This window comes from Amphibalanus amphitrite, unplaced genomic scaffold (genome assembly GCF_019059575.1).
Source record: "Amphibalanus amphitrite isolate SeventyFive unplaced genomic scaffold, NRLGWU_Aamphi_draft 001114F_arrow, whole genome shotgun sequence".
NCBI lineage: Eukaryota > Metazoa > Arthropoda > Thecostraca > Balanomorpha > Balanidae > Amphibalanus > Amphibalanus amphitrite.
Window position 1 is genome coordinate 168,869 of NW_024882608.1, and position 17,737 is coordinate 186,605.

General features: G+C 48.9%; 1 protein-coding gene and 1 non-coding gene across 3 annotated transcripts; both read left to right on the plus strand.

Moving 5' to 3' along the window:
* The first annotated feature begins 1,511 nt into the window (after positions 1–1,511).
* On the plus strand, positions 1,512–17,318 carry LOC122370258 (T-complex protein 11-like protein 1). 2 transcript variants are annotated; one of them, XM_043345715.1, is made up of 11 exons: positions 1,512–1,849; positions 3,035–3,112; positions 3,504–3,725; positions 4,380–4,500; positions 5,767–5,872; positions 6,460–6,587; positions 6,863–6,986; positions 8,689–8,825; positions 10,442–10,626; positions 10,858–11,024; positions 15,936–17,318. In XM_043345715.1, the coding sequence occupies exons 2-11, from the start codon at positions 3,045–3,047 to the stop codon at positions 16,202–16,204; spliced, it is 1,527 nt and encodes a 508-aa protein (XP_043201650.1). In that variant the 5' UTR covers positions 1,512–1,849; positions 3,035–3,044; the 3' UTR covers positions 16,205–17,318. The 2 variants fall into 2 exon arrangements, with proteins under 2 accessions (XP_043201650.1, XP_043201651.1); XM_043345716.1 differs by having other exon boundaries at positions 1,584–2,029.
* Trnac-gca lies at positions 5,373–5,444 on the plus strand. Its single transcript has one exon. It is a non-coding gene; the product is annotated as a tRNA-Cys (tRNA).
* Positions 17,319–17,737: the final 419 nt, after the last annotated feature.

Below are 17,737 nucleotides of genomic sequence, written 5' to 3' on the forward strand. Positions count from 1 at the left end.
AATTCTGAACTTCAGGCCGAGACAGACTATTTCCACAGTCAGGAAATCGCACAAGAGAGCCTATTCAAATCAATCAATCGCACGCAATCAATCAATCAGTTGCAATAGCATCAATCGCACGCAAGGAGGTGCGTGTTATGGATGAGAGTGCGACCGGGGTTTATTTGAATAGACTCTCGGTCTCGCACATGATTTCTGACTGCGGAAAGAATCGGTTTCAGCCTGTACTCAGTAGGCAATTCGCTCATGCGACGGCAAACATAAGTTTAATATGGAAACAGTTTTTTAACGAAACGGTGTATGGTAAGCTTATAATCCTGGAATGCTTCTTGATAGAAATTGTCAGTGGTGCAGATGTTCGTTAATCGATATGACAGCATTTGTCTTGATCTTTATAAGTCAGTCAAAATGGCTGTAGCAATGATTTGGATGTTTCACGGCGGACGGCACATTTCCTCTGCGGTCTACCGACGACTGAGTTGGAATGCTCAAGCTGATCAGGGGCAATCCGAGTGATAGACAAAGTCGTTTGATCGAAGGTATTTTCAGGCAGCTGGCAGAAAGCGCCTGGCCTGGCCATGAGAGCTAACAATACGACGTGCTGAGGTAAAATCGGCCAGTCGCGCTCGGTAAACGACCCACCACTGACCACACCATTCTTTCCAAAACGATACATAGTCTATGGAACCGCCCTGGACCGCTCTTCCGGAACCCGACACTGTTGGCCTATGCCAAACTTAGCCGCGGCTGGTTCAGGCCATGTAACTTGCCGGTCATTTTCGGACTTTGCTGGTATCGGCCGCTGTCTGACTGGGCGGCGGCGGCGGGCTGTCCTTAGCAGGGATCAGTCTGCTCGATAGGTGGCAGCACTTTCGGGCGGTCGCGCAATACAATGGGAATTCCGCGGAGTTGCCGATCCAGGTAGTAGGTAATCCATGACCCGGCTACGGGGTGCGCTCCCTAGGGAGCAGCGGTGCCGCTCCAAGGGAGCAGCCCGCATGAGATAAAGTTGCCTGTCCAGCCCGGAGGGGGGTTGCGGCGTGGAGGAGAGGGATTTCAGTATCCTGAGGATAGAAGCACGGAACGGAGGAGAGGGACTGAGGCGACTGAGGGTAATACACGGGGCTGAGCGGTGCCGGTAGGAATAATGATTCGCGCTTCAAACAGCTAGCAACTGCGCCTAATTGCTCGTGAACACACTAATTTCACTATGAGGCTGGAATGGCGCAAGACTGACGATGAGTGACGCACGCGGTTTTTGGGCCTGTTCCAGCGCCTCCAGAATAAATTCTTGACTGGAGGCTCTACCAGAGGTTTTACTGGAGGCGCTGGAACGCAATCTGGAGATTTCTGGAGATTGGTGTCATAGATACCAAAAGAATGACGATTGTTCTCTCTTGAAACGCAAAATTTGTTTTCAATTTTAGTTAAAAAGATAAATAAAATTATAGCAATGTAATTTTCTTTACATTCAAGTTGTAAAATTATCAGTCAAATGTCCTTTGTTTACATTCGTGATTGTCACATGTGCGCCATAATTGTAGACCAGAGCCTCCAGAGAAATTTGGACCTCTCAACTCTCTGGAGGCTACTGGAGGTTTCTGGAGCTTTGGCGAGAGCTTTCTGGAGCTTTCTGGAGGCGCTGGAACGCTCTCTGGAGAATTCTAGAGCTTTCTGGAGCTTTCTGGAGGTTTCTGGAGGCGCTGGAACAGGCCCTTTGTTGTGGGCGGCGGACGCTTCGCGAATTCTCTGGGCGGAAATTTGAGAGTTGGTTGCTGGGCTGATAGGGCCTTGGTTGCTGATGATAAATGTTCTAGTTCTCTTCTCAGCGGTAGCAGTACCACGATAGGTGAGCTGTCAACGTAATTCATGTCATTCATGTCCGGGTAGTCCATCAGTCTTCTATAATCTAAGTTCAAGTTGGTGCAGTCACCGTGGGATAATCTGAATCCAAATCCAGACCGATGTTGATATTGATATCGAAGCTCAAGCTGTTCTAGTTCTGTCCGTCACGATTCAAACTCATAAGGTTCGTCGTAATTTTTTTGAATTTTCCCACCTTCTGTATTGTTAAAATGTGTTCAATATTTTTAGTGGACCAGGAAAGGAATTAACTGTAAATGCTGCTTCTATGAAAATCAATGTGGGAAAAGGGACCAGGACACCCATACTGCAAAATGCAGCAAGAGCCTTTAGGGCTATTAATCTGCACCATCTGACACCAACCTCACTGGAAATCTACACCAATCAAGCTTTAATTTTTACCATAAAATATGCATATTGCACTTTTGACGTGAACCATAACAACTGCAGTGCAGGGTTAAGATCCATTGTTCTCTGACATATACTTATACCCAGTCTCCCATATATCATTTTGTACAATGATGCTGCACCTGTACAGCAGTTAATCATGGTACCATATTGGGAGTGGCACTGCACTGCTGACTGCTCCACCCGTCCCAAAATCTGCATGATGCTGTGATCAGTCTTTCTTTTATCTTCACCATGTCACATGCACGAACCACTCACTGGCTGAATGTGTTCTCATCAAGATGATCTTATTGAGATTGCCATGTTTTCCTGTCTATTGTCTAAGTCTGGGGAAGGATCGCTCATGATGTTACCTTTACTATTGAGTGATGTAACTCAAAATTTCTTCATTAAACATTTGATTTGGCAACTTAAGAAATGACACATTTGGTACAACAAGCTGAATGCCTGTTTTACCATTCTTGATGGTGACAGATTCCAATCCTATCAACACACCCTTAGTGCCTCCCCTGCCCCTTTGGCCTTTAATAATAACTTATTATTTGGTTCCTTGAATTTATGTGAGAAGACTTTGGAATAAGGCTACTAGATCTAGAAGTTTTATTTTGCTAAGATCAATCTAATTATTAGGTACAGGGGGACAGGTAAAGTGCCATTAGACTTTTATGTTGGTGTGCCTTTGTGTGTGTGTGTTTTTAACTAGATGCTAGATATGTTCTGACTATGCTCGGTAAGTTCATCAATATTTCCATTTTCTTCCTAGTTTACAAGCAATGGCATCCAGTGGAGAAGACAAACCACCATCAGAGTCAATGGATCAGACTCAAGATACTACAAAAAGGTATGTTTAATCGCAAATAAAAGAGGCACATAATATCCCTAATCCCAATAAACCAATAGGTATATTTTATTGTTTTTTTCTGGCATTGATCGGGTTGTTTGTTATTTTTGCTGGAAATATTTCATGTGTAATGTATATTTCATGCCAACATGTACACTGCAGCAGCTAGCAAGCTTTCCTTTAAGGTTTCAAGTGGCCTCATAAATTGCTGTGAATCTACTCAATAAACTATCAGAGTTGTCCTTTTTTTAATCATAGCTGCCCTAACTGCATATGTTGCTTTCTTTTCCTGGTTCTATTCCCTAAAAAGTTGCTGTGCCTCACATGTTTTGCTTCCCTCATCAGCCTGGGTAAGCCCACTCCTAACCCATCTGTGTCTCACATCCCTCAGGCAGCGGACGACGAGCCAGGGCAGCGGCAGCGGCGCGGGCCGGGCGCGATCCACCTCGCCGGCCGGGTTCCTCCTGCCGGGCGTGGCCGCCTCGCCGCCCCGCTTTGTCTCCCTCGAGGAGGTGATGCGAGCCGCCAATGGCGTCAGCAACATGGCGCTGGCGCACGAGATCGCCGTCGACCACGATTTCAAGCTGGAGAAGTACAAGGCACCTGATAACAGGTTAGTTTCTGGTCCCGGAACCGGGTGCGCTGTCCCGTGGGTTTTATCGTAGTTGGTATGAATATCGGTTATTTCTACTAACAATGGTGTAATTGTGATTAATTTTCAAACATCTTGGCTAATATGAAAGCAATGAAAACGTCATGAAAGCAGCTTGAAATGAACGCCAGCAGACTGCAGTCATGGATGAACCTCTCGTGTTGAAAGGGGCGAGCAAATGTGGTACCGTCGAGCACAGCGCCATCTACACCGTTGACGGGAACGATAATGCCGCACACCATGACCGCGATGTATGATGAACATTTTCCGACTAGCCTTTCAAACACAGGCAATGACTGTATCAGCCTCTCAACATGTCGTGGATTAACGAGATTTTGTAACGATTTCGTTTCGCAGAGCAGCGAAAGCGTGGTCTTCTACCTGCGTTTGGCCGCATTAAAATGTATTGCTGCGGCACCGGAAACACTGATCGTCATCATACGCATGCCGCGCACCTCAATGCTCAATGTTGTACTTGCATTCCATGTGCATTATTTCAAATTTTACATTGTTTTCTTACCGTGATGCAAATAAGTAATGCTGATGTGTCGAGGATAGCGCATAAAACATAATTCAGCCTAACAGGTGCTCAATCTGCGTTCGTTTGTTTTTCAGTTTGCTGGGACGAGTGAAGGAGATGACTCACAAAGCTTTCTGGGACATCCTGAAGCAGCAGCTCGAGTCTGAGCCGCCCGACTTCTCACAGGCGCTCAGTCTAATGACTGAGGTCAAACAGGTCAGTGATAAGTCAGCCGGCAGAGGGAGGTCACACGAGTCAGTCATAGGTCTTTCAGACAGGTCAGCCACTGAGGACTGACAGGCTAGTGTTAAGTTGGCTGGCAGAGGTCAAACAGGTCATCTGCCAAGGTTAGATAGGTCAGGTCAGAGGTCAACCGCCGAGATCAAACAGGTCAGTTACATGCTGACCGCCAAGGTCAGACAAGTCGGTCGCCGAGGTCAAACAGGTTAGTGAAAGTCTAGTGACCGAGGCTAGAGGTCAGATTACCGCCGTCTGGCGATCCCGGTCAATGATGAGTTGCGTTTCAACTGTAGAGGTCGTGAGTGTGACTCTGTCGTTTTGTCGAATCCAAACGGATAACACCAGACACGTCAGACCGTCCAGTGTTCAATGAGCGTTGTTGTTGTTGTTGAAGAGTTATGGCGCGCATTCAATGAGCGGTGTTGATTAGAAAATTCCACCGTCGAATGAATGACCGTCGTCCATTTAATTCGGGCACCCATCGCTATGGCTGATGTGGACTGGGCTCTATGTTAGGTCACTATTTGCCACGTCCTTTATAGCTAGGTTTCAGAAGAGTGATGGCCACTGGCCAGATGTCTTCGAGGGAATTGTTTTTCTTTCCGATACGCAATAGCCCATCCCCGTCCGCGGTCGCCGGTACGCGCCCGGCCGCCCGGCATCCCTTCTCGGTTTGGTGCGCCGCTTCGTGCAAGGCCGTCCGGTTTGTCAGGCATGTTTACCGTGCGTCAGGCGGGGAGGTGGGCGAACCGGCTTTGTGGAATGTGATGTTGTGGGAGGCGGGCTGGCCCCGCTGCAGCTCAGGGAGTAAGCTACCGCATCTGCTTTTCTAAGCGTGCCACTGCCGTGGGGGTATAGCTCAGTGGTAGAGCATTCGACTGCAGATCGAGAGGTCCCCGGTTCAAATCCGGGTGCCCCCTCTTTTCACTCTTCTCGAGCGCACGAATAGTAACCGGTAACGCCGCGTAGCCACGGATCAGTCACAAGAGTCTTTTAATCCGCGGCTAAACTGCGTACTCCATTTACGAGTAGTCATGGTACGCTTGATAAATGCTAATGTGATAAAGGCAAGTCACAGGTCTTTGTTTTCGCTAAGCAAAGCGAAATAAGGCGGCAGCATGACGTTGAGCTGTTATGCATCTGATGCCGGCCGCACTCTCCCTCGATTTCGGTGCCATCAACGTTCGACTTTTTTTGATTTAATCACTAACGTGCCTGCGTTTGCCGTATGTTTTCTTGCAGACGCTGCTGTCGCTGCTGCTTCCCCAGCACACGTCACTGAAGAAGGAGGTAGAGGACAAGCTGGACGAGACGGTCATCAAGCAGCAGGCAGAGGCCGGCACACTCGGTCAGTGCATTTGGTATGCTCAGTATAGTCCGTCTCTGAACTGGGTCCCACCAGCAGTGTCGGATGAGCGCTGTCTGTTAGATGTGTTTTGTTCATATTTGTAATATGTGCTCTTGGTGGACAGTGACGAGATTTGCGGATTGTTTGGTTAGTTGTGGAAGGGGAAAGCGAGTCCAGTTCCGGTCCGGAGCCGCTACCCTCTGAGCGTTAGCAGCACCACCTTCCGAGGCATAGGTATCCTCATATGAAAGCTGGATTAGAACCGGTCTACCATATTTTGATTGCTTTATCGCCTTCAGTGCGATAATATTTTAGCCTCTCGAGTTGTTACGCCCTCACCTGACATTTTTCTCCTTTTTGAACCCGTGGCGGTTTTCACCCTCCCCCGCTAATCGTATTCCACCGCTCACCCGCAGACTTGAGCGAGTCCTCTGGTTTCGTGAGCTGTCAATTATGTCTCGGATCTGCGCGCCGCTAACCTGTACTCTTGTCCCGCAGATTTCAGCGAGTACTCTGGCTTCGTGCTGTCCATCATGTCTTGGATGGATCTGCGCGCCGGTGACCAAACTCTCGCGTATCTCCCACAGACTTTAGCGAGTACTCTGGCTTCGTGTTGTCCATCATGTCTCGGATCTGCGCGCCGGTGCGGGACGATGCGATCCGAGAGCTGGGCCAGCGCGCTACTGTAGTCGACGTGTTCAGAGGAATCATGGAGGTGAGGCGATACGCTTGAGCGACGCGGCGGTCTGCGCTGGCGTCATCAGTATATTCACCGTACTTTGTTAATTGATCTTATTCTTCTTTTAAATCCCTAGGATTACTGTAATGTTGATTTGCTAGATCTTCGCAAGGTTGTGAATTGGCTGACTTAGTGTTGTGGTGGTAGTATTGAATATTGATTGGCTCGAGTCTCGCAAATTTATTGTTGTGAATAATACGGTGTGTTCCTTAGTGTGGTTACGATTTCCGTCCTATTCTCACTTTCTTCAGACGCTGGAGCTGATGCGGATCGACATGGCCAACTTTGCCATCCAGCAGGTGCGGCCACACATCATCGCCCAGAGTGTCGAGTACGAGAAGAAAAAGTTTGCCGAGTACCTCAGCACCACCAACGGTCAGTGACAACGGGCTGTCCGTCTGTCGGTCGTAGTTGTGGGCGACCCTGGATTGGTCACAGCTTTTAGGGGTACTCTGGTCTCTATCAGTCAAAGATCCAGGTTTTTCATTCTATAGGTATCAAGTATCAACGTCTAGGTCACAACTATGGCTGGTCGGTCGGTTATAAATCGGGGCCTCTGTAATTTGTAGGCTGGCTACTGTTCCTCTCTTCGAGACTATAGTAACTTGTTCTTGTTATTGTTGTCTTTTGTCAAATATTGCCCTCAAGCGGCGCCACCATTTTCCCAATTCTGTGCTGGATTACCAAGCAGATAAGTACCTAGATAGAGTAGCTAGATTGGCAGTGGACACGGGACGGTACGATAAAAAATTCAAAAAAGTAATTTGGAATCCTTATTATAATTCCTTATCCATTTATTTATTTGGCATAAGCTCCATGCCATGGCTTATCCAATCAAAAGTCAGATGCAAAGCATGTGAAGCGTAAAAAATATGGAAGACAACGTAAAAGAAAGTAAATAAAACACAATGTCCTGATGATTGCCGTGCGGAACCAAAGCCAGGACGGGTTACGAACCACACTTCAATCATTTCGATTTGCGAGTGTGATTCTGCGCCCTCAGACAGACTTTTACCCCCTGTTGAATTGTGGCTGTATTCCTTTCTTTCCTTGCATTTGAGTAGCGTAGCTGCCTTCAAAGCACTCGGTAAAATGCATTATTTTGCTGTGTCGAATTAATAAGTATTTTTGTGATAACTGCCCACCTTAAGATATTGTAAATCGGGATTGGTTAGTCAATAGACCAATGTTTACGCTGTGGCTATGATATACGTTATGCAAGAAGGTTGACTCACGGCTAGCTGATGGTTTGATGGCTATATCCTGGTTATGCAGATTGTGGGCTGAACATTCACCATTGTTTCTTGGTGGCGTAACTAAATCGGTATGGAATGACACCCATTTCCTCAGAAACAGATGTCGGATATAAAACCTAAAAATGTCGTGAATCACAAAAGTTTGTCGTGTAAGAATTACGGAACTGGCGCTCCAATCCCACCCCATTACCCCATCCGTGATCACCGATTGGTACGAGCGCGGGCTCTGTGATTCACCTGCGGTCTGCCGCGCCACCGGGTGTGGGTCGCGGACGGAACCGACCGGCCACCTCCCGTTTTCCTGTCCGGTCGCGGCCATCCCCTCGGGATGACTGGTGGCGAGTCGGGTCGGGCTCCGGTCGGGTTTCCCGGCCACAGCTGGTCGGTAGCGCCGCATCCGTGTTCATCACAGGCGGTACGCAGTAGATGCTGCAGAGATGATGTGTCATCCGTCTCCGATGTCACCCGGTGTTACAGGCGGGGGAGGGGAGGTGGTGTGACCTTCCAGAGGTCAACGCTTCCCCTGGTAGTTGGACTGAGGGACGGTTGTTAGAGGTGAATATCATATGTCCGTTTCCAAAATTAGCTTGAAGATATGTCAAGATGTATGTTATCCTGTTCGTAATATGATGATTCCATGTTAGGTATTTTTTTATGTCGATCGGAAGAGCCTGGAACGGTGCTTTAAACTCACAATGTTTTGTATTATTGATATTTAGCCGACTTTCTGTGTGACCTCTCCCATGCTGATTCCTCGTGACTCTCTGTTCCCTCTATGACCCCTTCCAAACTGACCCTTTGACCTCCCCCCCCCCCCCCAGACGGTCTGCTGGTGACCCGCCAGTGGCTGGAGCGGAACGTGGTATATGACGGCGACCCGGCCACGCGGATACGGGACACAGTCAACGCCGCCTACCTCGAGTTTCTCGACTGGGACGACAGCACAGAGGTGCCAGAGGTGAGAAATGAAAACTCCCTTACAGAGCCGATGTGACGGAGGTGAGAACAGTCTCCCCACACACAGAGTTGCCAAGGTGTCTGAGTTGAGAGCACTCTCCACTCACGGAGTTACCAGAGGCGATGGTTTGCTCACAATTTCGATGTAATATTGGTTGTCAGTTGTCACCTTAACTGTATCGTGGCGTCCTAGTGCTTTTACATTCTTGGTTGCTTCTTGGCGTGACATTTAATGCCATTGCAGTGTGCCTTTCCAGCGCCTCGAACTTTTTTGACTAAATATTTACCAAATTTGTATGCTTCACTCATATTCAAGAAAAGTGTTTTTGTTTATAATGCAGCTGCCGTCCCTCCGGAAATTCTAGTGACGTCGCGAAAGCATCTGGCGTGATCGAAAGGCTTATTTAGGCGTGGCTTTCCCAGCTGAATGTTGCGAAATTAGCAGCTGCAGCGTTGACTTGTTGACCTCACCGCTCTGACGCTACTGCAGCCGCTGCCCTTCGCTGGTCTAACAGGGGCGGATGTGTGGTGTAGGCGGAGACAGATGTTGTTTATGGGCAGTTTCTCTGCCGATCGCGAGAAAGGTGCCTTCTGAAGGTGACCTTACCTCGATGCGGTGTGAGAATGATGGGTTATGTAATATTTATGGCGTCAGTTGGCCAAAGCTAGTTATTGTAGTGTCACTCGGTTGTCCCGGATCTTCAGACCTATGATAGTCTGTTAAAGACCGATGTTCGTGGACAGCTTATCGTCTTTAAGACCGATGATCGTCTGTTAAGTGTTAAGTGTAAAACAGATGCTCGTTTTCTTAGACTGATGATCGCCTGCGAAGGCCCATGATCGTCTGGTTAAGGGACCCTCCCACCTTAACATTAGATTTGAGTTGAGATAGCCAAAATAGGGTCCCTGGCTCACAATTACCGGTTTCGGCACTCACAACATCGAGAAATGCCTTAAATCGGAAATATTGAATTTCAAAATTGCAGCATTTTGATTCAGAGGGGCTAAATGCATAGGAATACCCCTCTGAATGTGTGACGTCAGCGCAGCTAACGATTTTTAAATGTTTGACTAAAACGTTTTGTAGCACGCGGTGGTATATGCAGCTTTGCGTGCAACAAGTGCCGCACTTTCAGCTGCCAAACTATTGCTTCCAAATAAAGCCGCTAGGAACAGCGGAGATCCCAAAAAGTAAACCCAGACTATGGTTATGGTCTATGAACTGGCGCCGCCTGACCAAGCTGCGTCTGGAGGCTCAGTCTGTTCCTTCTTCATATTCCAGACTTAAGCTATGGACTGGCGCCGTCTGACCGAGCTGCGTCTGGAGGCTCAGTCTGACGAGGTCCGTCTCTAGGCTCAGTCTGACCCCCCTGTCCCCCACTCCTCAGACTCTGGTGATGGACTGGCGCCGTCTGACCGAGCTGCGTCTGGAGGCTCAGACTGACCCCCCTTCCCTCCCTCAGACTCTGGCGATGGACTGGCGCCGTCTGACCGAGCTGCGTCTGGAGGCTCAGACTGACCCCCCTTCCCTCCCTCAGACTCTGGCGATGGACTGGCGCCGTCTGACCGAGCTGCGTCTGGAGGCTCAGTCTGACCCCCTATCCCCCCACCCCTCAGACTCTGGCAATGGACTGGCGCCGTCTGACCGAGCTGCGTCTGGAGGCTCAGCAGATGATGACGGCCGCTGCCGCCCTGCTGCTCACATACAGCTCCTGTGGACAGCCTCTGCAGGCGGTCACAGAGTTCCGCAAGACGCTCAAAGACAAACTGATGGCCATCCTCGCCGACGCCGACTCTCCCGAGTGAGTCGTCCTGCGCTGATCGACGGAGACGTGTCTTTGAAAGGGGGATTCGAGTAGTGAAAGGGTCTCTCAAGTGGGGTCTAAGCATTTTGGCTGCCTTTTTGGAAGTTTGATGCCGTGTTTTGACTTGATGAATGACTTGTAGTTTTGAAATGAAATGTTCTAATTTCTCTGACGTACCATTCTTATGGGATCACTGAAGACCGTATCCCTCCCGGTGTCTCCGTGCAGGAAGCTGGCTGAACTGCTGCCAAACGTGGCCGCGCAGTGTGTCTCAGAGGTCCGGGCCGGTCTGCAGACGCAGGGCCTGCCAGCGGCGACGGACGAACAGCTGAAACAGATGGCCGACATGATAGAGCAGCTGCGGGACCCCGGCCACGGACTGCGGGCACTGATCAGTGAGTTATAAACGGGGAGGATAGCCACGGACTGCGGGCACTCATCAGTGAGTTACAATAGGGAGAATAGTGACACTGTGGGCGCTCATCAGTGAGTTATAACCTGGGAGAATAGTGAAGGACTGTGGGGTCTGTTCAGCATAGTATCGGGGACTGGGGAGAATAGTCACGGACTGCAGGTTCTGATCACTGATCAGTAAGTTGTCACCGGGGAGAATAGTCACACTGTGGACGCTCATCAGTGAGTTATAACCGGGGAGAATAGTGAGAGACTGCGGGCACTCATCAGTAAGTGATAAACGGGGAGAGTAGTGAGTGACTGTGGGGTCTGTTCAGTGTAGTGTCGGGGGAATAGCCACCGACTACGGGCACTGATCAGTGAGTGATAAACGGGGAGAATAGTGAGGGACTGATGGCACTCATCTGAGTAATGATGGGGAGAATAGCAGTTACGGACTGCAGGTTCTGATCACTGATCAGTAAGTTGTCACCGGGGAGAAAAGCCACGGACTGCGGGCGCTTATCAGTGAGTTAAAACGGGGAGAATAGTCCTAGACTGGGGGAGGGGGGGGGGGGCTCTGATCAGTGAGCAATGACGGACGGTGGCACGGGCTGTCTGCCTTCGTAAGTTGCCATCATCTATTGACATAAGCGCTGGGAGGACGCTATGCAGGAACTGTGTGACCCGTCATCACACACACTCAACCCATGGACAGCACCACAAGACAGGACTGTTAAGCTGAGATCCTCTGTCTTCCTGACCTCCAGCCTTAGCATCCTGCCACCGTATGTGGAGATTCACGTTCAAACCACTACGAGAAGCGGAGGTCTGTTTGATATTACAGAAAGTCGTTCATGTAGGCGCAGCATCTATCCCGTTTGGTGGGTCTCGAGTCATTCCCATTGAAAATGAACCATTTAATGGCAGTAGTCAGCAGTATCGGCACGCGGCGCAAAGCCCTGGTTTCCGGCTTTCGTTGACTTTTTTGTGAGGTATATTTGGTATATAAAGACCAGTATAGCGCCTTTTGGGGCGACTAACGGAGCGAGCGAGGGGGTGAGTCTTGCACGTGCGAAATTTCGAGGGGGTACCTCCAACTGACTTGTGCACGGCACCCTACTGACCGGTTTCTAGCGATGTGCCAAATTTGAGCACAATCGGCCCAGCCGTTCTCGAGATCTGGGAGCGACACCCTGCACGTGCGCACGTGCAAAATGGGTCCCAACTGACTTGTGCACGGCACCCTACTAACTGGTCCCTAACCGTGTACCAAATTTGAGCGCCATCGGTCCAGCCGTTCTCGAGATCTGGAAACGACCCCTGCACGTGCGCACGTGCAGCAGCACCCCAACTCTGGCACATGGATATGCAGTGCCTAGTGGGTGCCTACCTATATGCCAACTTTCAGCGCAATCGGCCAAGTAGTTACCGAGATATTGCAACAATTACAAAACTGACACCTCTTCGTTTTGCACGTGGCACGTGCATAAGGGGTCACCCACATGCATTGGGAATAGTCCAATACTTGGTAGAAGGAATGAAGCTACCCTACAAAAATTACCGCGTGTAAATCGGTCAAGTGGTTGCTGAGATATAAGCCTCGCAAAAGCGTCCGCACGGCCGGCCGGCCGGCCGCTCATACTCAGAAATTTCCGTTAATCTAAGGAAAGACTCCGCTCGCTTCGCTCGCTCCGTAATAAATAGAAGTAGCGACGTGGAATTCCACGACATACTGGTTTTAAAAAATTGAAGTTTCTCGAATCACTTGTGATTCAGTAGCAATGTTGAAATATTCTGTCATGTTTCACAAGTCTACAGGTCCGGGAGATTAACTTCTTTGTCACGTTTTATTTACAATGGCAGTAGATGTTGGTTTGTGACGGTATTTATATTTTATTTTTGCCCTCTGTGGGTGGGCTGCTTTGTTGCAGTGGACAGTATACGGCTTCGGGCATCCCGATTCATGCGGTGACAAGAAAAAAATGTTCGTTCATTGTAGGTAGAATCGCTATGTCCGGGAAAGGTGTGGATTACCTTCAAGATATTTCTCACCTCAGTGCCTTTGTATGAGTGCATTTCGGCTGTTTGCGTATTTCTAACAAGTTATTTTCAAAGCTAGTTAAGCAAACATGACGTGAGTTAGTTGTCAGGAAAACTTCTTGTAGATTCTGATCTGTCGGTAAAAAAAGAAATCCATATGAGAAATGAAAAAGAGCACATGAGCCCCACAATTTGACAAGAGTGCCTTAGAGGATGGCGAAGATCAAAACCTTACGGAAGCTAAACACATTTCAGACAGCACCCGTACAACTCGAATACTCGTACAATTTTCCCTATGCTGATCTCACGATTTCGTGATCTCATGTCTGAATTACGTGTCGAATAGTGGCTTCCTACTAAACCAGAGCGTTGAACGTTTCGATCGACGAAATATGCATATCAGTTTCTGTGATGATCAGATCAGAAGCCCGCAGTGATGAGTGTTGGGGGTGCCTGTTCCGAGCTGTGGTCGGTCGGTGGTCGTTTGGGGTGGTGCGGTGGTCGGGACTGACTCAGTGTTCCATGATGACTTTGCCGGATGCCGTCACCACGCAGTCTGCTGGTGGTTAGGATAGGACAGGGTGGGATGGGATGGGCGGCAGATTGGGCTCGTGAGTCATGGGTCAGTGCTCGGGGAGTGCGCTCTGATCTGACTGGCGCTCGAACTATAGACGGATTGTATCAGTCTTTTGCGAAACGTTCCGGTCCTTTTATGGTGTTTGGATCATTATTACTACGCTTCTTCTTACTAAGTTCTTGGGTTAGGTAGCGACTTTCGCACTGTACGAGTAGTGTTCAGACCTGATTAGTCACAACTCACAAAAAACGCATACTTTCCCTTGGCGCAAACTTTTCAAAACTTAGATAGGCAAAGAGGCGCCTTACAAGATATTTTGCGCTCGATCACGTTGACCATAAAATTGTTAAGCATATACAAATACAGATTGAAGAGCTAACGCACAGGGAATGTAAATTATCCATCTGTTTAGTGTTTTGATACTTCTGTTTAACATCTAACGTTGAAGAACGACCGAAGAGCTTCGAATACAATTCCGATACCGCCTTCGTGGATCCGCCAAAGGGGGATATTCGTGTTTTCACATTGCATGCTTGCTGCACCCCGTGCTGGCATTTCCCGCTTCGCTCTGTTACTCAATTAGCATGCTGCCGATGATCGATTCTTTCCTTGTAGCTATGCTAATCGGCTGCATTATTCAGGTCATAGACTTAACAATCGGCTGAGTCTAAGGAGTTCGGTAGCGGCTGCAAGTGGTCTGTATTCAGCTGAGGAAAGTGTCGTCCCTTGGCGTAGGCTGGATACTGGGAACCTCATTGATGACAATTAGACATTCTAACATTAGACATCCTAATGTGGACAAAAGGTTATAATAGTACGTTGTGGGCGCTAGCTGTGGTTAGGATTTAAAACAGAACATGCACATCATAATACTCACCAGGATTGTGCTTGACTCATGAGTCGAGTCAGAAATTTGACTCAACTCTGACTCAAATGAGTCAGATTTGAGTCGAGTCGGATAAAATGTTGAGCTGTTGAGTTGAGTCAGAGTTGAGTCGGACAAAAATATTAAGGCGTTGAGTTGAGTCAGAGTTGAGTCAGTAAAATAACTTTTGACACAAAGTTGAGTCAAACATTTAGGAACATGAGTCAGCTGACTCAACTTTCTAGAAACAAGCTTTTCATTCCCCCCACCCCGCTTAACAACTTAGCCCTGGCCCTGCTGCCGGTTTTTTTCACCCCCCCCCCCCCCGCTCAACAATTTTTCTATCTGAGTCAATTTTGAGTCAACTCACTTGTCTCAACAAAAATTTTGAGTCAAGTTTGAGTCGACTCATATTTTCATTCAGTCGCTTGAGTCATGAGTCGAGTCAAGGGTAAAAATCAGCTCCTTGTTTGAGTCAGAGTTGAGTCAGGGCTTTCTGAAGTTGAATGATGAGTCGAGTCGGCAATTTTTTTTTTTGAGTCGAGCACAACCCTTCCGTAATAGGACCATTGTCACAACATAAATGTGTAGAATGGAATGGGCACGAATAACGGTATCAATAAACTTAATTGGCTAGCAGAGCAGTTTCAGGTGGGATACCATTCAACTGATTGCAGACCATAACATGCCCCTTATTCACCATATGTCCTGGTTCCCTTAGTCATCGCCGGTTTCCGCCGACACCTCTGTGGTCTGTGTGTGGCGTGCGAGTGGTTTGCGTTTTCACGTGATTATCGGCTCGCTACTGTCGGCGGGTGATGGCTCACTCTTCCGGTGCCTCACCGACACATGCCTCGGTCAGCTGTGTTGGGGGGGGGATGAAGGGGGACAGTCTGGAAAGCCCCAGTGTCATGTCGTTAGCCGAGTCTTCCATCATCTCCGTTCCCCGCTAAATCCGCTCCCCCCGTGCCGCTCCCCTGCCTCCTCAGTGCTGCATCCCTGCCCCTGGGCTGCTCCACGGTACCCCAGCTGCGCGCCCCTGCACCCCGCCGCTCCCCGCCACCGGTCACCGAACCTCTGTCCGTGCTCCCTACCTTCCATATGTGTCCACTGTCTACCACCGGGCACTGTACCGGTTTGTACCAGATGAGGCCGGTAGAACCCTCTAAACACTGCCAGCTGCCGGTATTTGCGACAAAGTGGCGTCCGGTGGCACCCCTCCGTACAATCGTTACCTTTGAAGTTGTCAATTCGTATCGTTTTTGGATGTGATTTTAGTGACATTATTTTATCAATTCAACCATCCCTATGAAATACTGATCGGCAATCCCAAGACTGTGCTTTTCACTTGACCGAGATTAGTGCAAAATGCAAAGCTCTGGTTAAGACTGAAGTGTCTGACGGCGTGTCACCTTCTCCCCCCGGCAGGACGGCGTGTTCGCGAGTTCCTGTCGACCATCATCGGCTCCACCACGGCCACGCCGATGAAGGTGCCGCCCGGCCTCTCGTCCACCTCTGCCGAGCTGGCTCGTGTCGGCGGGCAGCTGCTGCGTATCGTCTCACACAACCGAGCGGTGTTCGGTGCCCACTATACGGAGATCCTGGAGGGAGCCATGCCCCGGCTGGACGCCAACCGAGCCGCCGGGGAGGCGGTGGGGGAGGCGACGCTGCCGCCGCAGCCGGGACCCGCCAACTGAAGGGGTCTCGATTTTTGTGTGTGTATGTGGGTGCAGGGGGTATGAGGCCTCTGGTAGTACACCTTCCGCCGACGCAGGCCTGTCTACCCGGCTCGGAAAGGAGCAGACGGACGTGACCCGTGGTCAGCAATGTGACGAACTAGTGACGAAAGAGCTGAACTGCTAACCTACTGGAGAATCTGCTGCTTAAGTCCAAAGGAAATGTGTATGTGGGACTGGTGGGTGCGCTGACGTTGCGGTGAGGGTCGCCGTCACAGTCTGGCCTGTGATAACCTGTTGTGAATGTGCTGGACATAGTGTCGAGACCGCCGGTGTACCGGATATTTCTTGTGGTGAGGACGCCCGTTGCAGCTGTGATAGGATAGCGACCCTGTCTGTGAGCCTGAGAACCTGCGAGCTCTCTGCAGTGCAGAGATTTAGTCATGGCATAGAAGGACCCACCATATGGATTGACGATTGCACTAAATTGATTTTTATGGCAATTATGTTGCAAATTTTATATTTCTATGCAGACGTTTGTAACGGCTACTTTCGCGCACGCGATTTGTTCCCATTGGAAGACAGTACGTGATTAAGTCAATGCACACAAAGCATGAGACAAGCGCTCGCGAGGCAGCGCTGTTAAATTGCTGAGCAGCCGTATATGGTGCGCTCAAAGGTCTTCTCGCCTGTATTACGTCATGACTTGTCATGACATGCTAACCATCTCGATGTACTGCTACCGTGTTCAGCGATATTTTGGCCCTCCAATGTTTGTAAATGGTTTCATAATTAAAAATTTGTCCCAACTTATTGAGCCATATTTTAATCCATTTCGTTTCACCTTTCCTTTGATGTGTTACCGTTCCAGACTCATAACAATGTATTATTTTCATAATAACTTATTAACATTCGTCGTAATACCTCATTACACACTATACGCACCTGAATCGTTATTGTCAGTGGATTTGATAGGTTTCGTGGCTGTTATGAATTAATTAATAAGGTATCTAACCTTTCAGGTCGTAAATACAACCAAAGATAATTTGGCTCTTGGGTTTGTCTCGACGAGCAAATTTCAGTAACGCGACTCTGACCATGCACTTTGTTTTCATGCAATATACACTAAACGGTACACCACCTGCCTTTAGAACCTGTGGAGGAAGAATTACATATCATCTTGGTACCACCGTTTGAATGCAAAAAATGGCCTGAACGCTCTGTCTGAACCCTTTCCAGAAGTGGCTGATATAAGATTGGTGATCTTTGCTACAAATCTTCTCTGGTGGCGCTACGCTACGTTTTTAATTTCAGCGGCTCAGTGCCAGGGGCTATTTGTCATGCGATCCATGCGATCTGTCTGTGGTCAACTGATTCCAATGAACCCAGCCTGCCCAAAAAGCAGTCCTTGATTTCGAAGTAATGCGATCATGGCTTAGCATCAAGTTGTCGAAGGATTAGAAAAGAAAGTCGAGTGACAACGACAAGACGACCAAATTACTCGCAGATTGGTACCCATCCATGGACGGGTGCAGCGGGGTCACGGGTCATGGC

What these genes read in the sequence shown, in the direction of transcription:
- LOC122370258 (XM_043345715.1), top strand. Translation starts at nt 3,045, where the DNA reads ATGGCATCCAGTGGAGAAGACAAACCACCATCAGAGTCAATGGATCAG. An exon ending in ACTCAAGATACTACAAAAAG is followed by an intron (nt 3,113 to 3,503) that starts GTATGTTTAATC and finishes CACATCCCTCAG; the next exon opens with GCAGCGGACGACGAGCCAGG. An exon ending in TAATGACTGAGGTCAAACAG is followed by an intron (nt 4,501 to 5,766) that starts GTCAGTGATAAG and finishes GTTTTCTTGCAG; the next exon opens with ACGCTGCTGTCGCTGCTGCT.